The 24,894-nt window shown below is 47.1% G+C and overlaps 1 protein-coding gene across 7 annotated transcripts in view; it reads left to right on the plus strand.

The window, feature by feature from the left end:
- Positions 1 to 24,894, plus strand: part of LIPG (lipase G, endothelial type) — a 57,443-nt gene that overhangs the window by 25,080 nt on the left and 7,469 nt on the right. For 6 of the 7 annotated variants that reach the window (XM_053295810.1, XM_053295809.1, XM_053295808.1 and 3 more), the window contains 6 exons: positions 12,445 to 12,641; positions 15,475 to 15,654; positions 16,469 to 16,580; positions 18,050 to 18,274; positions 20,192 to 20,434; positions 24,081 to 24,201. In XM_053295810.1, coding sequence (XP_053151785.1) covers positions 12,445 to 12,641; positions 15,475 to 15,654; positions 16,469 to 16,580; positions 18,050 to 18,274; positions 20,192 to 20,434; positions 24,081 to 24,201 — 1,078 coding nt within the window. Of the gene's footprint in view, positions 1 to 8,194; positions 8,576 to 12,444; positions 12,642 to 15,474; positions 15,655 to 16,468; positions 16,581 to 18,049; positions 18,275 to 20,191; positions 20,435 to 24,080; positions 24,202 to 24,894 lie in introns of those variants that run through there. The other variant, XM_053295807.1, reaches the window with a different exon arrangement.

Genomic DNA, 24,894 nt, shown 5'->3' on the forward strand with positions numbered 1-24,894 from the left:
ATTAGGAGATAAGACTCCTCTTCAATTTCCTTTGGGTCTTTATCATGCAAATGAAGGGGTGTTTTTTTCTGAAAGTGTCTCCTGCTCTTAATATTTTGCAATTAATTTCAGTTATAATCTCTCTTGTAAACCGCTAGGAAAACAGAGCTGCTATTCCACAGCCTTTTAACACTCGGATTTATTAGCCTACCTTCCAGTAGGCTTATGAGATTACCTGGCATTCTGTGTGTGTGTGTGTGTGTGCATCTGTCTGTGTGTCCCCTCCTATCAACTTTGCAATGCTTGGACCATTATCAACCAAATCAGGTACAGTTGTAGGGACACATAGGGACACCTCAATGGTGTATGTGATGATGTCATCCACCTTGATCCAAGATGGCAGACATGTAAACTTTTGAGGTGCAAGTGGGCTAACTTGTGAACTGCCTAACTGATTTGAACCAAATTTGCTACAGCTTTTTTTAGGTGCTTAGCTTGTAAAGCCTGGGAGCCTACCTTTGCCAGATGGTGCAAACTCTGCTCAGAGATTCAGGAATTCTTTTTTCAATACTTATGGGTGGATTCTTATCCCAACCCTTGGCTAACATATGTAAATAACAAAATAATGCAACTGGGCCTTTCTCCTTTTGAACTTCTCACTCGGGAATGCAATAAGGTGAAGGAAATACTATTTCTCCGGTTGCATGACATTGAACGTCAGGAACTAATGTCTTTGGCCAACAGGACTTGTTCCCCTCTGCATTTTGGGATTTTGCCACCTAGGGGAGATAGAGGTGCCAACGTTGCACTTTCCTACATTTTCTCATTTTCTCGGGCTTGGTTAAACATGTTGCCCTCTTCTCTTTTGGAACAGGTTTGCTAAAGACCAATCTGCTATGGTTATTTGCCCTTGTGGTGCTGGCCTCCTGGAAACTGTCACCCATGTTCGGCTATATTGTTCTTTGTATCAGGATGCTAGAGAAGAACTTATTTCCCCTTTGTTACTCAAATTTCCTGGGAGGTGCGAGCGTTTTTATACATATTACTGTCTTGCGGATGTAAACTCTGAGATTACAAAAATTGTAGCAAATTTTTTTTATTGCCATTAGGTTAAGGTCTCAATTAAGTGCTTAACTGTGGGAGCTGTTTATGCTTTTTAAACTAATTTTTTATGAATGACTATATTGTGTTTTATTGTGTTTTAGTATTGTTGTATTGGATATGTTTGTTATTTCTATTTCTGCTGGCCAATGGCTGTAATAAAATTGATGATGATGATGATGATGATGATGCTACAGCTGCAGGGACACATAGGGATGCCGAAAGGGTGTGGTGTGTGGTGATGTCATCCACTCCCATACAAAATGGCAGCCATGTGAACATCTGAGGTGCAAGCCGGCTAATTTGTGGACTGCCTAATCCATTTGAACCAAATTGGGTACAGTTGCACTGAGTGACATCACAGAGACACCTCAGTGGCATAGTTTGTGATGATGTCATCCACACCGATCCAAGATGGCAGACGTGTAAACTGTTGAAGTACAAGTGGGCTAACTTGTGAACCACTTAACTGATTTGAACCAAAATTGCTGCAGCTGTAGGGACATATAGGGACACATCAATGGCATAGTTTGTGATGATGTCATCCCCCCCAGTTCAAGATGGCAGCCGCGTTAATGTTTGAGGCACAAGTGGGCTAACTTGTGGACTGTCTAACTGACTTGAACCAAATTAGGTACAGTTGTAGTGAGTGACACACAAGGCGAAGATTGTGATGATGTCATCCATCCCAATTCAAGATGGTGGACACATAAACTTTTGAGGCGCAAGTGCACTAACTTGTGGACATTCTAACCGATTTGAACTAAATTTGCTACAGCTGAATGGACACATAGAGATGCCCCAATGGTGTAGTTTGTGATGATGTCACCCACCCTGATCCAAGATGGTGGATGCATATACATTTGAGGCACAAGTGCACTAACTTGAGGACTGTCTAACCGATTTGAACCAAATTTGGAACTGCTGTAGTAAGTGACACACAGGGACACCTCAAAGGTGCAGTTGGTAATGATGACATCCACCCCCATCCAAAATGGCGGACACATGGACATTTGAGGCGCAAGAGATCTAACTCGTGGACCTCGGTTTGCACCAAATTTAGTCCAGATGAAGAGACAGTGAAAGGAAAGTAGGCTGATTAGTTCTTACTAGAACAACTTGGGTTTTTTATTTTTATTTTTGACTGGTGTTACCTAGGGAAGGGCCTGGGAATAGCCCATGACCCAACTCAAACTCCATTTGTGTTATGCTGGTAGTTACATTGGCAGAGTGGAGCATCTGTTTTAAGTTCTTCCATTCTGTATCGTAAGAGTTATATCTTGGTCCTGCCCTGGGACATCCAAATTCTATACATGATTTCTCAGAAGTACAGCTTTGCTGCTTGTTTATTTATTTTTTAATTCTATGTCATTTTATTGCTGTGAGCTGCCTCAAACAGCATTGTGCTGAAGGGGTGGAATAGAAATATTTTAAATAAACAAGGGTTTTTTTTAACATAGGACAACCCCCAAATAAGCAGGGAGAGGACTGCAGCCTGATCCCACATATACATGCTTGAAAGCAAGCCCACTGTGGCCTAGTTCACACAATAGTTCAAATCTAGGTTTAATATGGGTTACCAACATTAGCATGATTGTGTGAAGCCAGACCAAGGTGGTTTAGGACCCAAGATAAATCTGAGATTCCCACCTTGGCATTGGGTCACAAAATCATGCTAATGTTGATACCCCATATTGAACCCAAATATGAATGAGTGAGGCTGTTATCATGCACGGTCTAAGCTGGGATAGGGATGCTCAGCCCGGTTTAGGCTGTGTATCAGAAATGCTGGGATCAGGCCCAGCAAAGACGGTCGCCTAGAGCGCCCGTCTCCTGGGGGAATCCCCCAAAGCATCGCATGTGTAGCTTCACAGAGCATTGTGGGCTTCACAGAGGCCAGGACAACCGGTCCTGGCCTAGATCAAATCACCCTGCCTTGTGCTGCACAGAGCAGGGCTGACCCCACAAACTCACTGAGTATCAACGATCGTCTGGGGGGAAGGCAAGGTTTGGGTTGCCTTGCACTCAGTAGGTCATGTGAATGGCCCCACTGTGTGAACCAGGCCTGTGCTCAGTGGGGCTTACTTCCAGTCCCAGGTGAGTGGGCAGGCTTAATGTCGCTTCTTCCAATTTCAGATATCTGGAGACGCAAATTAACAGGAGGTGAGTTGAAGATGCTGGTGCTTCAGTAGATAAGGTGCTGATATGTAATGCCAGGAAAATGTCTTTCCCCTATTTATGCTTGAATATGTTTTGGGAGAAGGGAAGCAGTGCCACAACAAATAAGATACCTATAACTAAAATGTTGGTCCTGTTAATCCACAGGGCTGCACCAGCATAAATGGCAACTGAAACACCCCGTAGTCTTGTATTATTGACAGTACCCACTTCAGTTTGCAAGTGGAAAAATCACACATTTGAATGCTTTCCCATTTAAAGTTACTTCCTGCACATGAAAAGATAGCATGGCATTCAGAAGACTGTAGCCTTGCTTTCTTCCTGACATACTACCTTCCTATATGCAAGGATATTTTTTAATAGCAGTGCAGTCAAATAGGTGATTCCCCCAAGTGTGTGAAGTGGTATAGTCCAGCAATAGCCATACCATTAGCAAGAGCTGCTGTCTGTGTAGCTCTGTTTTCAGAGTTCAGGTTAAAAGTGGAAAGATTGTAAATGGTTAAATAAAGAAATATAGTTGATTATAGGCACCACTGGGCATGTGGAAAACCATACCTTGGAGACCAACTATAAATACAGACAAACATCATGAAAACTGAGCACTGAAAGATAGGCCAGATTAACAGGATGGTAAATAATGATGACACAAATGCAAATTATATATTCTGTTAGAGCATGTTCCATTTTGGAAATTAGCAGAAGTGCAAACCAAAGGAATTTTAGGGTGTGCCGAGAACAAGGAATCCAAGCTGGATGGGCAGAATGGTGGGAAAGTCTCACGGCAGGAACTGGAGAGACACTGGTTTAATATAAGGCAGATGACACCCTAGCCAAGAAACAGCTCTGATGAGAGCTGAAGTAAAGGCTCATAAAATGAGAGCTTGTTTTTTCAAAATGTATCGGGAACTATAATAGCTTTCCCCCAAGATTTATGAGGAACTATAGTCCTGGTACTCATGTCATTCTGGTACGTACATGCATGAGTATGTATGCAATATTTATTGTTATTGTATTATTATTATTATTAATAATTTATTACAGTTATAAACCACCCCATCCAAAGGCTCTGGGCGGTGTACAACAAATTTAAAAAGACATAAAAACACACGCCATTTAAGACACAGTGCTAAAAATATATATTAAAAGAATTCAAAAACAATTAAAAAGCATTTAAAACTAATTAAAATACTTTAAAAAACAATTCAAAGACCTTGGAAGGCCAGGCCAAAGAAATAAGTTTTTAGGGCTCTCTTAAAGACCAACAACAATCCTAAACTGCGGATTTCTGCCGAGAGTGCATTCCATAGGCCAGAAGCAGCTTCAGAGAAGGCCCGGTTCCGAGTCGCCACCAGACGTACCGGTGGTAACGAGACGGACCTCTCCATGGGAATCACAGCTGTGTTGCTCCTTCCCAGGGCTACCCAGAGGATTTATGAGGCCCGGGGCAGGTGTGGTGATGGGGCACCTCTAAAAGGACTCATGCATGTATGTACCAAGTTTGGAGGGTCATATGTGATGGTTCTTTCCACAGATGATCCACTTGTGGACGTTCTCACTGGTTGCTGCTCCTTGCCCAGTTTATCATGGTCTCTTTGGGGTCTACATTTTACAATTCAGTGTAATCCAACACTCTGATAAACCACTCCCTCTTTTAAAAAGAAAGAAAAGAAACTTTAAACAAAATACCAAGAATTCTTTTGAGCGATGTAGTAGAGCTGGGCCAGAAATTAATTGTACGCATAGGAGCTGACTGGTGGGGAGGGGCTTGCTTTGTGGGGCCCTGGGCAGATTTGCCCCGGTCGCCCCTCCCCTGAGCAGCCCTGCTCTTTCTTGTGCCAAGGGGGTAATACGAGAAGCCCCAGAACTCCTACCATACGAGGAAAGGCTGGCATCTGTGGCTTTTTAGGAGGCCCAGCTCTAGGTTTCAGGGGGCCCTTGGCAAATTCCAGTTTGCCCCTGAGTGGGCCCCGAGAGAGACACGACGCTCACCAGCACCACATGAAGCTTATGAGTACAGAGGTGGTTTCAGGGATGAATGTTGGGTCTGTGGTTCTGAGGGTCTTCGGCAGCTGCCCAGTGATGCTGACTTTTGACACTGGCCTTGCATTTCAGTTTAGAAAAAAGACATAAAGGGTGTCTTTTAAAAAAAACCCTTAGGGCTTTTAAAAGAGACCTTAAAACGTACTTGTAGAGAGAAGGCTGTTGTCCACATCCTCTGCTTGTCAGCTTCCTGGAGACACATGGTTGGCCACTGTGGGAAACAGGATGCTGGACTAGACTGACCCTTGGTCTGGTTCCACAGGGCTCCTCTTATGCCTAGGGAGTTGTCAGTCCTCACACAGGCTATTATTCTTATCCTCCACCCCCAATATTCTTCCCCAATATCCAGCCATTCAAAACTCCAGAATCACTTCCCATAGTCACCTGGAGATTGATACTGCTCCCTGGAGACCAGGGGCAACGAAGAACATAGAAAGCTGCCTTTTATTGAGTCAGACCCTTGGTCCATCTAGCTCAGTATTTTCTACACAGACTGGCAGCAGCTTCTCCAAGGTGTGATGTCATTTTGCTAATGCTAATGTTTTTGTTAAAGTCCTCAGTATAGGACTGTTGGCAACTCTAAGCCAGCAGCCCATCAGAAACGCAGAGTAGGGATGTCAAAGGGCCTCCGAACCGGTTTGAAGAACTGGCAGTTCTGCCGGTTTGAAGGCAGTGGGGGTCTCCCTTTACGAGCGGGGGAGGGTGCACTTACCCTTTCTGCCACTTCCGCCCACAGGCGCCATTTTTTAAAAAGCCTATTGGGGTGGCAGCATACCTCCCTGCCACCCCATTGCCCTTGTCTCCCGGATATGACTGGAAGTCGCCGACATGCCTGCGTGAGCCGGCACAGGCATGTCATGCATGCACATGTGCCTGTGCCAGCGCGCACAAGCGTGTCAGTGACTTCTGGTCATATCAGGAAAACGAGGGCAATAGGGCGGCAGGGAGGTATGCTGCTGCCCTGATGGGCTTTTAAAAAAACTGATGCCACTGGGGGGAAAGCAGTGGGAGGGGTACATGCACCCTCCCCCACTCTTAAAGGGAGACCCCCGCCGCCTTTGAACTGCCCTGCGGTGGTTCCGTGCACATCCCTACCACAGAGTACTCTGGGAGGGAGGGAGGAAGAAAGGAGTTGGAGCTCATTAATTATTGCACTATTAGTGAATATAACTGGTTTGATCAGAGCCATATGTTCTTCCCATTAGCTGAAAATAAGGGACAAATGGCATCCCATAAGGGACAGATAATTTTGAGCTGAAATAAGGGACATCCCTGCTAATAAGGGACTGTCAGTAACCCTAAGTCCAAGTTCAGCTCCTCTTCTAAGCCCTATTAACATGTTATGCTCTTGTACAATCTGTGGGCAGCATCCTCAGGTGCAGATCTGTGTCCTCAGGTGTCCACAGCTCTTCACCGGCTATGTTGAATGCAGGTCCAGCAAGTAGACTGTTGCTACTACATAAATTTATATATGGCTTTTCAACAGAAAGCCAATGTGGTGTGGTGATTAGAGTGCTGGACTAGGACCGGGGAGACCCGATTTCAAATCCCCATTCAGCCATGAAACTAGCTGGGTGACTCTGGGCCAGTCACTTCTCTCTCAGCCTAACCTACTTCACAGGGTTGTTGTGATGAGAAACTTAAATATGTAGTACACCGCTCTGGGCTCTTTGGAGGAAGAGCAGGATATAAAATCTAAAAATAAAAACAAAAAAAACAGTTCTTAAAGCAGTTTGCATAGCATGATAATAAATAAGATTGTTCTTCCCTGAACCCAGAAGGACCACAATCTAAAAAGAAACACAAGGGAGACACCCACAGCAGCCACTGGAGGGATGTTGTGCTGTGCATTTCCGGGGGCCAGTGCCCAGGTTCACTTTTAAAATGAATGCAGGGATAGACACTCATAGAAGAACAGATGTGTGTACAGAAATCTGCAGGTAACGTAATGTCTGAACAAGTCTTTAGTATTGGCGAGACCCATAGACTGCGGTTCAGATGGGAGTAGGTTGACTTCCGCAGTTCATCCTATTCAGCCGCTCCATTAGGTAATTAGAAATTAATCACTCTTTTTAAAAAAAGCAGACCGCATCTACACCATTCTTGGCTGGTGGGGGCAGTGGCATTCTTACTCCTGGACTTTGGGGCTGAAGTCCATGGCCTCCCTCCACTTCAGACCCCAAATCCTCTTCAGTCTGTCCCTGGGTGGTGTGGTCGCCACGCCACTGGCCTGCACTGTGCAGGGTGGCCGAGTGTGATTGTGATCTGTGCAAGGTGCTTTAGAGACAGAGTGGGGAAAGAAATATGTGGGATGGGAATATATTATGTGTTGAAATGTTTCTGCTAATGCATATTTGCATCAATGTTCCTGTTTTATATTCTTACATCCCTGTGAGTTCAGTTGCGATTTCTGCCCTCAAGAACCCAAGTGTTAAAAATACTGTGTGTGTCAGGATGTGTGTGTGTGTGCAGGGGGATGATGCTTAACTTGCAGCGGTGGGGGGCCTCCAGCAAAGTGGGGGGGGCCTCCAAAGGCCTTTAGGTTCGGGCTCCAAAATTACCTAAGTCAGGTGCCCTTCTGGGTGGGCGCGGAATTCCCCGGAGCCACCTGGCCATCAGCGGCGCGCTCTCCTGCTTGGCACGGCCTTTCCTCCTTCCTCCTCCTCCTCGAGTGTTCTTGCCTGGGGCTCCTCTCCGCTCCGCTCCGCTCCCCCTCCCGCCCTGGCCCCCTCCCTTGCGGTGGGTGTGTAGCTTTTTCATTCAGACTTTTTGGACGGCTTTGGCTGCGCGTCAGGGAGGTGTGACCAATCAGCGTCCCGAAGCCCGCAAAGAAAGCGTTCCATCCCATCTGGCCATGGGTCAGGTGACGTCCCCACTTGCCTATTTAGAACCTAACCACTTGCCCCTCTGCTCCTTTTGGGTTGCAGGCAGCCGCCCGCAGCGCTTGCCGGTGCTGGAGCAGCGCTTTTGCCACCTTCGCTTCTCTCCATTCCTCTCCTCCTAGCTGCCTGCCTCGCCTTTCCCTCTTCCTTTTTGGAGAAAAGCAGGGGGGCTTTGCATCTTTGCAGGTTCATTGCACACACGCGCACACACTCCGCCAAGGCTCTGAAGTCGGAGCAGCGCCAGCACCAGTAGTGGGGGGAGAGAGAGACGAGCCCCGGAAGCCCCCGACTCGCCTAAGCAATGCGACACTTGGCCGTCCTGCTGTGCATTGGGGTTGCCTCTTGCGTCTCTGTCGAGGACTCTTTGCAAGTCCCCAGGGGAGACCTTCCAGAAGGTAAACTCGACTGATGGGTCAGCGATGGCGGGAGTCAACTGGGTTGATTCAGTGGCTGATGCAGTGGCGGATCGCCACGTGGCTCTTAAGGACCACAAGCTTTACCAACCGTGCCAGAACTGTTTTGTACTTAGTGGGGAAAGGAAGGATTCCTGGGCAAGAAATGATCTGCCACTTTCCCCCTTTTTCTTTTTGCTAATTGTCATGGGTTATGGTTGCCCTTGTGTCCTGGGTGCACGTGCAGTAAAATACACCTGTCGTATTTTGCATGTTGTTTTGGCGTAATTAATACCCACAGCAGGAAAGTGAGCAAGTGTTGAGTATATTGATACCTGGTGGTTAAACCGCTTTGAGTTTTCTCTCTCTCTCTCTCTGTGTCTGTGTATTAAATATATAGCCCCTACTCTTCTATCATGGAATCCGAGGCAGCCTGCAAGAGATTTCCATGTGGTCTTCGGTACCCCCAGTGCCTTCCAGGCACTGACCACAGCTAGGCTTGCTTAGCTTCAGAGAGGTTGCTCTACCTATCATGTGCTCTCAAGCCACGCTCTGGGCTATGTATAAGGGATGCGTGGCCATTGCTAATGCGGCATTTGTAATGCGAGTGAACATCCTGGCTAATGCAGATTATATCACCACAATATGAGCGGATTGACACAAGAACTACTTTAAACCTCATGTGTGAACATAATGAGTCTTGTATATCTCTCCTGTGGAGCTTCCATGTGCTTCCTTGGAGGAAATTCATGAATTGTTCCTTTGGCCAAGAGAACTTGCTGGGAAAAATGGAAATGGGATTTGCTGTGCATTTGTTGCATGTTGTAATAAGTTAAACTGAATGATCAAATGGATGCTATTTATGTATTCCACTTCTAACTAAGGTTGACTCTTAATTAGCTTTCTTGTGTCTCTCTCTGTTGCCTGAACTGAGGCATGGCTCTTGTGCTTTTTAAAGTACTGACAGAGGACACCATCTGCTGGGAAGGTTTTCGGGGGAAATCCAATTGAAAAGAACAAGAGTTCCACAAGAGGGCTACTGTACTCTTTCCTGAACAGAGCTCTACATAGGGAAACGTCGCAATGGCTTGTGCCCTTGCAGAATAAGCAGGAACTCAACTGCCTTATTTTAGCTTGCTGCTTTGATGGCTTTCTGCTAACGCTGCTCCTGATTTATAGCAGCAAGGTTTCAGATTTAAAGGAGTTGAGTTGATGAAGGCTGCTCGGCTATGAATAGAAAACACCTAAATAGAGAACTTTTTGCTATGTATTGAGTTTTTATTTTAAATTGAGCTGGAGGTAAATGATACACATGCTCTTCTCTGTAGGCATGGAGACCAGAGAAGTGAGAGCTAATTGGTGCTTAATTTAAAATAAAATTCCTAGGGTGCATGCCTACCTTGGGCAGCTGAACTACCTGATCTGCAGGACTTTTTCCTTTAATACTCTTATGTTCAGGGACTATTGTGGTTGCTCAGTAAGGGAGATGCATTCTGCACATGGTCAGAAGCCCTTGATTATTTGCAAGTCCCACTCCCAGACCCTGTTTCTGAAACTAGGATTTTGGTAAAATAAGCCCTGATCCATTATCAAGTCATGTTGTTGTGATAGCTGCACATTTGTATGTGGTTGCATGATAACTTACATGTGTCAGTTGGTCTATGTGTCAGAGGACAGGCACTCTTCATATTCCAGTTCTGATTCATCGGGGAGCCTGGGTGAATCTTAAAATCACACTGTCCTTTGCATTGCTCCTGCTGCCCTATAGAGGTTTGTGGAGAACGGGTGAGAACAGGAAATGTGGGCAACTTTCTCCTACTGTCTTGCTGACGTGCACTTAATCTAGGCTGTTTAACTGGTTTTGGGACTGGAGGGAAGTGAAAAGTCAACTTGCCACTAATTATATGCCGTTCCACTCAACTAAATTTGCATCCTACCATTTCAGCTTGTATATTGTATATGCACAACTTAAAACAGAAGCATTACTAGGTGTCAGTGTTCCCTCCGATAAGGAACTATAACTCGCTATAACTATCACTCCCAGCATTCCCAGCTGCAGTGGCCTTTGGCTGGGGATTATGGGACTTGTAGTCAACATCTGGGAATCCCTGTTAGAGGGAACACGGCTAGGTGTCCCACTGTTTCCCCCAAACTCAGCCTGCTTCTTCTAGGAGGAAGGGACAGACTTCATGGTTCTCTTATTCAACATAACCATAAATGCTGCTCAGCCAGAAGATGAATGGGCATGAGTAAATAACTTTGTGTTGGAAACTGAAATATATGCAGCTGCCATAAACAGAGTTAAATGGATTATTGGTCCATTTAGCTCAGTATTGTCTGCACTGACTGGCGGCAGCTCTCTAGAGCAGGGTTTCTTAACCAAGTTGGGCCCCCAGATGTTGTTGGACTACAACTCCCAGAATCCCCAGACATGGCCTTTGTGGCTGGGGATTCTGGGAGTTGGAGTTGAACAACATCTGGGGGCCCAAGGTTAAAAAACCCTGCTCTAGAGTGTCAGAGGCCTTTCCTAGCCCTACCTGGAGTTGCCAGGGATTGAACCTGGGACCTTATACAGGCCAAGCAGGTGTTTAACACTGGACTTACCCCTGCCCCCCCCCCACCCACCCACACACACCGGGCAAAAGAATGTTCTGCAAATGAGGAACAATTTTTCTACCTAGAGAGATCAGTCTACACTACATGACTCCATTCCACTTATGGCGAATGAGATGATTGGCTCATGATGGTTGAGACATGTTGGGAGGGCACAGGGGCATCCCTTTCATGAGGCAAGGTGAGACGGTCGCTTCAGGAAGCACTTTAATGGGGCACCATCAGCGTAGCAAGCTGCCTCCTGATGTTGCCATCGGCACAGTGTTCTCAAATGTTGCAAGGAGCTGCCTCTCCTCACATTCCTTGCAAAGCTTGCAAAAGCCACAGGGAAAGAAGAGGTGGCTGCCAGCAACTGCCCGCCCTTCCCGTTCCACTTGTAAAACTTGCAAGGATTGGTTTTGAATAGCATCTGGCCTCTACCAGGGTCATGGGGCAAGGCAAGCATTTGGCACCAAGGCAAGCATTTGGCACTAGGTACGCCAATGCTGAGAGGACAGTATGGCTTATCAAGATTCTAGAAGAAGTTTTAGTGTTGTACACACCTTGAATGCAAGGTGTTCATGAGGGGGGGAAATTATGCACGTTGATTTCCAAAATGAATAGTTACCAGTAGTCTTGAAAAATAGTTTTAGTTCACAGGTAGCAACTGTGCATGCTATCTGGACCGTGCATGCATTGGATGTGTACATTGTTCTCATAGAACTGTATGCATGCTAATCTGTGCACAGTAAATTCATGTATGGGGAAAACAGGATTGCACCTGTGTGCTCTGTTCCTCTTGCACATTCAGCAGAATGTGTGCACAGAGCTGACACAATTGGATAGTCTAATTTGGCAGGGTTCCTACATCAACAGATGTAGGGCCCTGAGTGTGTATTATGCTGGTTATTTGCGGGGATGGAGTGGGACCTGTGGGTGTGATCCTGCACAAACACCATGCCCTCTATGCATGTTGACTGTTCACTGTGTACAGTCCTCATCTGCATTGACCCCAGTTCTCTGCATCTGTAGTGCAAGTAGGCCTGGGGGTGGCTAGCATGGTGGGGATTGGGTAAGCTAAGTGCACCTGAAACATGAATTTGGGGTGGGGAGGGAGAGCAAGGGATGTGTAATCAGTCTCTGTCGTCTACTTCTGCATTAAAAAAGCAATATTACCGTAATATTTAACAAAGTGGATCTTTGTGCATACTCCAGGTTTGTCATTCATCCTATCCATCTCCTGCTGGGTGATGCTAAATTGCAAATCCCCTTATTTTTAGATGCTAGCATTTCTCAGCTGCTAAAGCCGGACAAAGAACCATCGAATCCTCAAAAGCTGCAAGTGAAGTTCAATGTTCGCACCTCTACAGACCCAGAGGACAAAGGCTGCTACCTCACTATTGGCCAAGACCAATATCTAGATGACTGTAAATTCAATGTCTCTGCTAAAAGCTTCTTCATCATTCATGGATGGACGGTGAGTAGGGTGGAACTCTACATTGCTCCAGGCTGATCCAGGCCTAGTTAACTGAGGATGCTTATTCCTAACTGTATTGCTATATGTGGGCTGGAATATGTAGAACTACATATCTGGAATATGTAGAACACATTGCATATAACCACATGTTGAGGCTTGTACAGGCTTCACCTTTTCAAACCTAACATGCTTTTGGCAAACAACCTGTGTGGGTCATTGGGAGGTGGTATTAGGAAAAGGAACATAGGTAGCTGCCTTATACCGAGTCAGACCACCTGTTTTTCTAACTCAGTATTGTCAGCACTGACTGGCAGCGGCTCTTCAGGGTTTCAGGCAGGAGTCTCTCCCAGCCCTACTTGGAGTGAATCTGGGATATTCTTTGTGCAGATGCTCTCCTATTGAGCTGTGTCCCCATCCCCTAAGGTGAATATCTTTCAATTCTCACATATAGTCACCCATCCAAATGCAAACCAAAGTGACACTGCTTAGCAAAAGGGAAAACTCATGCTTGCTACCACAAGATGAGCTCTTCCCCAAAAGGAAGCTTTTTTAAAACAAAACATATGAACCTACCTTCTACTGAGCCAGGCCTTTGGGCTGTATAGCTAAGTATTGTCTACTGAGTCTAGCAAACAGGCAGGACTCTTAAAAAGTTAAACTTGGAACTGCACAGAGATATGTGACAGTAATTCACAGTACAACATAGCTGTGTTTTCTGGTTATTATAAATGATCTTGCTGATGTTCAGAGAATCTTTCCTCCAGTGAATCTCCTAAGGGTCTGGACACTGATTCTTGAGACATACATACATATACAGGAATGAGTGTGCAAGAGTATCTGTAAGTGTGATCTGCTACAATTTGGCTTCAGATAGTCCCTCATGGTAATGAGCTTGCTTGTGATATCAGCCTCTGGGGTTCTAGAAGAGCCTGGACCATTCACTTTGCTTTCCACATTGTGAGCCACTTTTTACTAGAGATGTGAAAGCCTGGAAAAACCCTGGAAAAAATAGGGGTTTGGGTTTTATCTTTTCAAAAAACTGGATTGGGGTGGGGTGGGGGAACCTTAATTTTTCTGGGATTTCCCCCAGGCCTTCACATCTCTTCTTCTTACATCAAGTCCTGTACAAATTGTATTGTATTAGCTGAAGTTTTGAACTGCACACTGCGTGTCTGGCTGCATTGACTTGGGTCTTTCAAAGCATTTGCTGTGCCACTATGGGCCCTCCTCTGGGAAAGAGCTGGTTCTCTTCTTCCAGGAAATAAATGTGCCACAGATATATAAAATATATAGCAGGATATAAGGCTAGTAAAACTTTCTTTATGGGACAATAAATGTTAGGATGAGTTTGTAAAGCTGTTCTAGATGCAGCACCAGCCTGGCAATGAGGCCAGGTGATTGTGGACTTGTTGCCCCTGGCTACCTCACCTGACCTGCCACTCTCAAACCTCACCTGGCATGTGTGCCAGCCAGAGGCGTAACTAGGGAAAACGGCGCCCGGGGCAAGCACTGAAATGGCGCCCCCCCAACGCGCCCCCCCAACGCCCCCCCAACATACTACATTATACTTAGGTTTTTCCTCACAAGTGCCCGCCGCTGCCACCAAGCCAGGCCACTGACTGGCTGCCAGGCGCCAGCAAAGCAATGGGGGGGGCGCAGGCGGCGCGGAAGGGACCGCTCATGGGGAAGGGGGCACCGACGCGCTCCTTTGACTGCTGCAGCGCTGCTGCACTGAGCAGGAAATATTTGTATTAACAAAAAATTAAAAAAATAAAAAAAAATGGTCATGGCGGCGCCCCCCCACGTGACCAGAAAAGATGGCACCCGGGGCACGTGCCCCCCCTGCCCCCCCTATAGTTACACCTCTGGTGCCAGCCACTGCCACTACCCTCTCCCTAATCCCCCCCCCCCAATTCACCCTGCCTTGGCTCTGGAGTGGAGCAGCAGGAAGTATTGTTACACCACTTCCTGTCGCTCCAACCCACTTTTGAAAAGGCAGGGCTGGGTGAGGAGCAGCTGTTGCCACATCCTGGTAAGGGAGGCAGGGGGGGAATTAGCGGGGTTTGGGGGAGGAAAGAAATGGATGGGGAGGCAACCAGCTGGGCTTGGGAGCAGAAGACTCAACCAGCAGGAATTGTGCCTGGAGGCAAGGAGTTGATAGGGTGGGAGGGAAGGAACTGTCAGGATTTGAGTGGGGGGGAGGAATCCAGGGGCTAGGGAGCGGGGACTGGGCAGGGGTGCATGGTGTACACTTTGTGCTTTGGTAGTCCACCTCAAGCGCTAGTGTAGTGGTCAGGTCAGGCCTGTCCAGAAGCTTAGACTCCTCTCAGACTGAGCTGTACCGAGTCTTGTCATTTAGTGTCAGGGCTGTACTAAGTGAGAGGCAGTTGAGTGCATGCAACAGAGCTCAGCTGAAGGTCCCAACTTAACGCGATAACTGGATGGCATCTGACAGCCAAAGCTTGGGTGCCTGCCTCTAATCTTAATACTGTTTAAAGCAGCACTTGGCTGATGCTAGGTGCCTACTAGTTTGAAATTAACCTACTTCACAGGGTTGTTGTGAAAGAGAAACTTAAGTATGTAGTACACCGCTCTGAGCTCCTTGGAGGAAGAGCGGGATATAAATGTAATAATAATAATAATAATAATAATTTTAAAAAAAATTCCAAATCGTTACATTCAAGCTGTTCATTCATTTATGAACTGCTTTTCAATTAAGATGGCTAACAAACTTAAAAGGAAGCATGTATTCAAATGCATTGGAGGCCAGGGGACCCTAAATCCTGGTCCTCCTATCAGCAGAAAGGAACTTAAACGTGGATTATTCTTCCAGCTCAGTGGCATGTTTGAAAGGTGGCTGGGCAGTCTGGTGTCTGCTCTGCAGGAGCGAGAGAAGGATGCCAACGTGGTGGTGGTGGACTGGCTTGCTCTTGCCCATCAACTCTATACCGATGCGGTGAACAACACCAGGGTGGTTGGAAAAGAAGTTGCAAAGCTGCTTGACTGGTTGCAGGTAAGATGTGCAAGAAATGGCTTCAAATGCAAAGTGGCTTAAAGTTGTGCATGAAAGATACAGTCAGAACTTGCATCGAAAAATGGCTTCTTTGATTTCTGATGAGAGCTGCTACTCCAATGAACCGGAAGGCAGGCTGCATGCAAAACTGTTAATCTGCGGGGTGGGTGATGTTGCATACACTTGGGTTTCTCACGTGCAAGTTGCATTAGCATAAACCAACACTTTCACCCAGAAATCCAGGGGGACCTAGCTGCCTCTTTAGTAATCCCTCCTTCTTTGCCTTCTCTTGCCATTGTCGAGTATCTTTGAGTTGTTCCTCAGTATTCCCTTATGTAAACTACTGGCTCACTCGGTTTCCCTCCCTGCTGGCTATCCACCTTCCCATGACTAGATGGATGCACGCACGCATGCATCTCCTTATACATGATGTGCATGGACAGTGCACACATCCCTGGTGTAGGCGAATGCATCTTCAAACAAGAAGTGGAAACACAGTGAGAGGAACACACCCAAACCACTGTGGTTACTGTCAGTACAAGTGTGGGTTGAACAGTTCCGTGTGATGTCAAGATTTTAAACAAGACAATATTTGTGCTTTGGGATGCAAATAGTTTGCCTTTGTGAAACCATTGCTATGGAAGTTTGCAGAGTACTAGCAAAATGGAGAGCAGTTGATCCTGTAATATTTGATGGTGGCATTCCTCATGCTTTTCCCTTCTTCGCCTTCATACTCTGCATCTCACTCTGTCTATATATAGAATAGCCATTTACCTATGAAGACTGATTAATCCTGTTAACTTTGCCCTTGCAGGAGAAAGAGCTCTTCCAGCTCCAAAATGTCCACTTGATTGGCTACAGCCTTGGTGCCCATGTTGCTGGCTATACTGGCAACTATGCACATGGGACAATAGGACGAATTACAGGTAAGCTGGCCATCAAATGCCCCTCCCTCTCATCTTCAAAGTATTAACGTAGTTAGTCTTCACTTCTTCTCCCCCTGCCCACAACCTCTAAATGTCTAGTCTCAGGATGCTTGTTCCACCTTTATGGCCTGTGAAACATGATAAACCTTGGGGTTGTGTACACCAGGGGCAGAGCCACTATTGGGCGAACAGGTTCAAAGAACCCGGGCCATTGCCAATCAGGGGCCGCGCCCCGGGGCCCTGACACACCCCTACATCTGATGTCAGTAGCGGGGGTGCTGGTTTAGCTCCCGAGAGTGAGGACTGCGTGGCCCCCGTTCAGGAGTTACATGGCCACTGCATTCATGGCGTGGCCAGGAGTGGCTGCAAGCGCCGTGTGCTCCTGGCTGCAGGGGCCGCTTGGCCTCTTCAGGAGCTAAGTGGCCAGCACTGCAAATGCAGCACCAGCTGGACTCCAACTCCTGAGCGGAGCCGTGTGGCTCCGTTCGGCAGCCAGACCACACACCCCCACGTCTGAAGTCAGATGCGGAGGGCGGGGTAAGCGGGGCTGCCGCTGTGGCCAAACACAGGCTGCTGGCGGTCAGGCTCCGCACCTGGTGCACACAGCTTTAGACACTGAACTGATCTGTTTCAGGTTTACTTGATTTGAAACTGCTCAAGGCAGATATGGATGGTCTGCTTTCCTCTCTGATTCAGTGGTGGAGAGCCAGTCTTGTGGTAGTGAACAGTGTTCCCTCTAAGGCGTGCGCATATGTATGCACGCACGCAAATTTTTTGATGTCCACTCAGTTTATTTTAGATCCCACTTGGGTTGACTTTGGAGAGGAGAGCTGGTCTTGTGGTAGCAAGCATGACTTGTCCCCTTAGCTAAGCAGGGTCCGTCCTGGTTGCATTTGAATGAGAGACTAGAAGTGTGAGCACTGGAAGATATTCCCTTTAGGGGATGGAGCCACTTTGGGAAGAGCAGAAGGTTTCAAGTTCCCACCCTGGCTTCTCCAAGATAGGGCTGAGAGAGATTCCTGCCTGCAACCTTGGAGAAGTCACTGCCAGTCTGTGAAGACAATATTGAGCTAGATAGACCAATGATCTGACTCAGTATATGGCAGCTTCCTATGTTCCTATGACTCAGGAACGCCCCATTCTGAATGCATGTGCGCGCACACTGCTTTGATACTGCCGCCCAGAACAAAACTCATTCTGTGCACAGATGAGAAAAATTAGAGGGAATGCTGGTAGTGAGCATGAATTGTCCCCTTTGCTAAGCAGGGTTTGCATTGGTTTGCATTTGGATGGGTGACTACATGTGAGCACTGTCTGCTGTAAGCTATTCCCTTTAGGGGATGTGGAAGTAACCAGTTGCAAACATTTATGGGGAAAATGCAAGGAAGGTAATTGCAATACTGAAGCAGCCCAAATACTATGTGGCCATCTCAGCTGAAGTACTAACCATGTACAGTATCTGTTTTAAGGCTTGGATCCTGCTGGCCCAATGTTTGAAGGAGCTGATCCCAACAAGCGCCTCTCTCCTGACGATGCAGATTTTGTAGATGTCTTGCACACGTACACAAGGGAAACGTTGGGTATCAGCATTGGAATCCAGATGCCTGTGGGTCACATTGATATCTACCCCAATGGAGGAGACTTCCAGCCGGGATGTGGCTTGAGTGATGTCTTGGGAGCACTTGCCTATGGGAGTAAGTTCTTCTGCTTGCTGGAAGTTAATGTGTTGAAGGGTGGGGTTGCACTACGGGGTTGCATATGGAATAATTTGCATTGGTATGATGCCTTCAGCAGGCCTGTCCACAGTCATTCATGCTGTAATGCATTCTGTGTTGGAGCTGCTCTAAAGAGTATTTGGAAAATTTCATTGGTTCAAAATGTAGCTACCGGCATACTGAGTGGCATATATTGCTCCAGTTTTCCAATATTGTTGGCTACAAAATTGTTCTCAGGTCCAACTCAGATTGGTAGTTCCGACCTTTAAAGCCCTCAGTGGACTGGGCCAGGATCTCTGAAGGACCGCCTTTTCCTGATTGTACCTAATGGAACACTTTGATTAATGTGTAAGGCCCTTCTTTGTGCTCCTCTCTGCCAGCTGAGGTGCATGTATGAATGCGCGCACACTTCTCTGTTCAGTAATTGGCTTTTGTGGGGCTGTTTGATGACTGGCATGCTGTATTTTATACTGTAAGGCAGCTGACCCAAACTGGTATGGGGGTAGAAGTCTCCTAATTCGGGAACGATGTACCAGCTGATGTTTTTTAGATTGTTTATTAGATAAAAACAGGGTCACAGGCTGGGAGCCTGGTTGCAACTCATGAACTAGGACCCAGCTGGATAGGATGAGCACACCCTGCCCAGATTCCATCCCCAGCTTTGGAATGAGTTAGGAATTAAAATCGTCCTACCCAGCTGGGGCTTAGTGCAGGATCAAGCTCCCTGCCTCCGACCATGTTCTCATCTAATGTATGACCTTCGAATGGAAGCTCACCTGGCTCCTGAATTCCAGTAGGAGGATTCTTCTACCCTAATATCGATCGTGTGAACTGCCCTGGCAGACAGGCAAAGTAGAAGTGATTTCAGTAGATAGATGCCAGATCCCCTAGTGATGGAATATTCCCCAGCGTGTTTCTTGAAGCACGTTAAACCAGCAGATTGGTTTATAGGGGGAAGTAGCTGTTGGTACTCCGACTTGTCCCCTTAGCTAAGCAGGGTCCGCCCTGGTTGCATATGAAAGGGAGATGTGAAGTGTGAGCACTTATTCTCCTTGGGGGATGGAGCCGCTCTGGGAAGAGCATCTAGGTTCCAAGTTCCCTCCCTGGCAGCATCTCCAAGATAGGGCTGAGAGAGATTCCTGCCGGCAACCTTGGAGAAGCCGCTGCCAGTCTGTGTAGACAATACTGAGCTAGATGGCCCTATGGACAGACTCAGTATATGGCAGCTTCCTATGACATCAGTCAGGCACAGCCATTATTCATGGACCCTGTGATGGCATTCAGAATGCCTTTTCTCAGGGGTGGGGGACACCATGCCAGGGGTCTGCCCACCCTCAAGAGGTATACCAGGTCTCTTCCATGACTTCTCAGCCTATTCTTAATAAAACAAAAATTATTATCCTTTTGGATACATGAAGAAAACATGCCAACAGTATTCTGCTCACCTTTTCTTGGCCAATGAATGCAAAGGCATTTGAATGTTTGATAAGTACTTGCTACCCATTCAGTCTGTAAAGTTATTTTCAGCCCAATACTAGGCAGGTTTACTCAGAAATAGGACCTGCTGTATCCCTGGCTTGTTCCCAGGTACGTATGCATAGGAGTGCTGCCTTAAAGTGTGAAATGATTTTAACATACCAGACAACTTGAAATTTGCTTCTGCAGTATTGCACTGATTTATGGTGGCCTCCTCCTGCACTCTTTGGGCTGTACTACACAATTTTTGGCTACAGGCCTGCCTGGTCCTTGGCCAAATTTGACTCGTGCTGAACTACAAAGAATTCAGAGGCTTGGAAATCTTGCCACATGGGGGTCTTTCTCAGACATGGCTGGTTGACTGCTTTATAACTGGAGCCTGTCTCTCTCTCGCCTCCTCGCTCCCTCCCATCCCTCTAGATATCGGAGATGTTGTGAGGTGCGAACATGAACGGTCTGTGCACCTCTTTGTGGACTCGCTTGTGAACAAAGATAAGCAGAGCTTTGCCTTCCAGTGCACAGACTCCAGCAGGTTCAAGAAGGGCATCTGTTTGAGCTGCCGGAAAAACCGTTGCAACAGCATTGGCTACAATGCCAAGAAAATGAGGAATAAGAGAAACAGCAAGATGTACCTGAAGACGCGGGCTGGCATGCCTTTTAAAGGTAGGCTTCTTCCCCCCGCCCCCCGAAATGTGCCTTATTCAATCTAAGCACTACTGAAATAAATGAAACCAGCTAATTACGACTAACCTGAGTCCCATTAATTTCAATGGGATTTAGTTATGGCTAACTTAGTCTGCATCCTGCCCAATTATATTTTTTTTACTGGAGACTGGCATCTGAGGTGTTGGAAGATCTCCTTCAGATGGCTGAATAGCTGCTGTGTAGCAAGCAGGAGTGGAGGAAGGGCCATAACTCATTGATGGAACCAGGACTGACCTTAGGGTATTTTATTTATTTATATCCCGCTCTTCCTCCAAGGAGCCCAGAGCGGTGTACTACATACTTGAGTTTCTCCTCACAACAACCCTGTGAAGTAGGTTAGGCTGAGAGAGAAGTGACTGGCCCAGAGTCGCCCAGCAAGTCTCATGGCTGAATGGGGATTTGAACCCGGGTCTCCCCACTCCTAGTCCAGCACTCTAACCACTACACCACGCTGGCTTGGTGCCTTGCTGTTTGTTATTTATGGTATTAATATCCCACCCCTCCAGTACACTGCTGCTCGGGGCAGCTCACAACATAATAAAAAGATACAATGTAAAACAAGACTAATAATGTTAACTAAATTTAAGTTAAACAAGTTAAAAGACCAAGCTAAAACTATACTTGAAATTACATTTTTTTTTTAAATCAAATTTAATTTTTATAGCTCTCACTTTTTAGCTTTTAAACTAACTTAAGGGTACTGCCTGCCGTGAGCTAGGGAGATTTATTTATTTTTAAAGGTAGAACCAGGCAAGAGCTCCCTGCCTGACTTCTCTCCCTTGATAAGCGAGAGAGGGCTAGCTTGGGAAAAGGGTGGAGGGAAGGACCTGGAGAGAGGGAAGAAGACGGAAGAAGCAGCTGCCAAAGTCCTGTGAGACTTCTGTGGGATCCCAGAACTGGAACAGGGCAGCGGAGGAGCAAGTTACTGGAAGACAGTCCTGGATTTTTAAAATGGGCCTTGCTGGGAAAGCCTGGGAACAGTTGTGTTAACAGGCCCCACTGCGAGGTTTTGCAGTCCTGCACAAGCCACGCAACTTGGCAATGCTGGAACTAGCCATGGGGGTGGGAGCTGAAGGCACTCCTCACCCTCAGTGCTCTCTATCTAGGGCCACCCCTGGGGAAAGCCCATGCTCTGCATGCAGAAGATCTCCAGTTCAATCCCTGGTTGGTGATGTGCAAACCGGTTTGACATCAAACCAGTTTGGTTCGACCGTTTGGGGTCAAACCAAACCAACCCCTGTTCGGTGGTTCGCAAGTTTTTTCCCCAGGCCACGGAGAGGCCCATTGGGCAGGTGTGGCGGCCTCCAAAATGGTCACCATGCTGAGGAGGGGGGAAGGCTGACGAGTGGCTGAAGAGAAGGAGGCTGGCGGGGGGAGGGGGAACCTCCACACACACCATGCCACCTCGAACAGAGGGGGTAAGTGAGAGAAAGAAAAACAAACTTGCAACCCCCCACAGGACTGAACCGAGGTGGGGGGGTGTTCAAGGGGGTCCTGGACCAAACTGGCCCAGCCGGTTCCGTGTACACCTCTATCCCTGCGTCTCCAGGTCGGAATGGGGCAGACCCCTGTCTGAAATGCTGGAGACCCACTGTCTGTCAGTGCAGACAATGCTGAGCAAGATGGCCCGAGGTCTGAATAAGGCAACTTCAGTTCATGTTCCCTGCCATGGAGCAGATGGATGGTTAAGTGTGCCCTGGCTTGCACCATCACTACTACTACTACAAATATTAATATACTGCTCTTCAACAAAAGTTCCCAAAGCGATTTACATAGAGAAATAAAAATAGCCCCCAAAGGGCTCACAGTCCAAAAAGAAACATAAGAGATACACCAGCAACAGCCACTGGAGGAATGCTGTGCTAGGGATGGAGAGGGCCAGTTGCTCTCCCCCTGCTCAATAAAGAAAATTGCCACTTTACAAAGGTGCCTCTTTGCTCAGTTAGCTCACTCTCCTGTCTTTCAGTTGCACAGGATTGGGGCTAGTGGCAGGGGGGAAGGGGCTAGCAGCTCCCAGCCCAAGACTGAAAACCTTTGCCCCTAGGCACCTGGGCAGTAGCCAGTCGGCTTGTTCTCAGTCACTCCCCAAAGGCATCATGATGCTCATCTGAGAGGAGTACCCGTCTTTCAGTGGCTTTTGGTTTCTAAGAGCAAGCAGCTGTGGGAAGCTGTCCTTGAGAGCAGAAGAACAATGCAGGGAGGGGCTGCTTAACCCTCTGGGAGGGGTGACTTTAAGTAGAATAACTGCTGGAGGGGAAATGGTTAAGCAGTTCCTCTTGCTAGCTCTTCTCCGATCAGATTTGCAGGCTCTCGCAGCTGCTTTTCATTTAAGATATATCCTGGCTTGGAGGCTGTTTCATGTGTCTGCTGAACAACGTTTCATTTGGCCCTTGGTTGCAGGGTTGGTCTTTCAGCTCATCCTAAGAACTCTGAGTGTTCGCTCCGCTTTCACCGTTGCACTGACTCCCTGACACTTCCAAGGCAATGACTTCCTGAAATACTGCCTGGCTTACTAACCCCCTTTCCCCAGTGGCTGCTTCTCAGCCCAACCTAATACCCATCACAAAATCTGAGCTGGGCAAGTACCGGTGGCACCACAGAATGACAGACAGGCATGTTCAAGAACTGGAAAAACTGCACCACATCCTGTGGGTTTCCACTTCTCATGCATGTGCAAGATACAGCTTACCCTATATCAACTTCTTTCTTGGCTTCTCCTCCCACACAAAGGATTTGTTCTCATACTGCCACTGCTCAGTTGTCCAAAGGCGGTGAGACGGAAGTGCTAAAACTTGCAGAACTTTCTCTAGGATATTGGCTTACAAAAATGGAATGGGCAGATGCCATCCTCACCGCAGCCAGGGCTGGGGAGGCAGGGAAGAGGCTGATGAGCCTCTGAAGGGAAGATGGCTAATGAAATCACCATGTCTGGGTGTCTCCCTGTAACTTTTGCTTTCACCACTGATACAAACCAAATTCACAGCACACAGGAGCAGGATGTAGGGGGCCTGGTGGAGGATGATGATTTTTTGCCCATCAAGATGGCAGCCACTTAAAATATAGATACTCCACTTTGTAACCCATGTGCTGACACAGGCACACACCAGATCCACAACACATGGGAGAAGTCCTAGGTAAGAGCTGCCATGTTAAAAGAAGCAGAAAGTAGGCTCCATTAAGTTGACTTAGAACTACTAGTTCCTCATTGAATAAACGAGTCCTCTCCATCCGCTGATCTACTTGCAAGGAAGCACCCCAGCTTCCTGCATCACACAGCAGACTGGGAGACTTGCACTCAATCTGCTGGTGTAAATTGCTGGTCTTTGCAGGAGAACAGAAGCCTATTCTATAGAGAAGGATGAAAAAATGCCCATCTTGAGAAAGGCTTGAGCAGCATGAGTCCCAGATCCTTTAGGTTTCCCATCATATATGGTTATCTGCTTCTGATCAGGGCCAGTGTGTCTAGTCCCTGTAATGCTACTTGGCCAGGATAGGGTGATCCCGTGCCAGCTGGCACTCCTCCTGCAAGTCATGCCTGTTAATGGAACAAAGGCTTTGCAGCCTCAATCTTGGCTCTGTTAAGTGTCGGCATTTGTCCCCACAGTGTACCACTATCAAATGAAAATGCATGTCTTCAGCTACAAAAACATGGGAGAAACTGAACCTACCTTCTCCGTCACACTGCAGGGCACCAACGGGGATTCCCAGCCTCTGCCTCTAGAAGTGTAAGTGTGAAATAACTTGGATGTCTATCTACTTCTCCCTTTTTAAAGATGGCACTCTTGAAAGTAGACTATTACAAAGCACCTTTTATCACTGAGGCTTTTTCCTCACCTCAGTTCTGGAATATGTCACGTCATTTATTTCAGACAGGAGAACGGTTCAAAAGACTTGTAGATAAGCTGACATTCAGAACAAAACTACCCTCGTGCATCACTCCAGCCAGTGTCATTGAGTAGCTAATTATTCTGTTAACAAGTGATCCATTCATGTCTAAGCAAGTGTATACTGTATACAATGTAGGCACGGCTTTATTAACACTCTTCTGAATGTGGCAAAACAATCTCATTCTGGCATCAGGCTGCCATTTGGGAGCGGAAACTGTCGGCATCCAGCCTATCTATCTATCTATCTATCTATCTATCTATCTATCTATCTATCTATCTATCTATCTATATGAACTGTGGAGACAGCTTGCCTCTTTCCAAGTGTAGTTACCTTCCGGGCCACCCCTGGAGATGCTTTCTCCCCCAATCAGGGGCTGGTTCAAGTGTATGATGTGGGAACACCTGCCCACTTGCAGTCTGTCCATGAGTGGCTTGGATTTGCTCAGAGGTGGACTAAAAGCCACTCAGGGTGGTCCTTTCATGAGGCGAGACAGTTGCTTTAGGCAGCAGATTATTGGGGCACCAGCAGGG

Source organism: Hemicordylus capensis, chromosome 2, assembly GCF_027244095.1.
Source record: "Hemicordylus capensis ecotype Gifberg chromosome 2, rHemCap1.1.pri, whole genome shotgun sequence".
NCBI classification, from domain to species: domain Eukaryota; kingdom Metazoa; phylum Chordata; class Lepidosauria; order Squamata; family Cordylidae; genus Hemicordylus; species Hemicordylus capensis.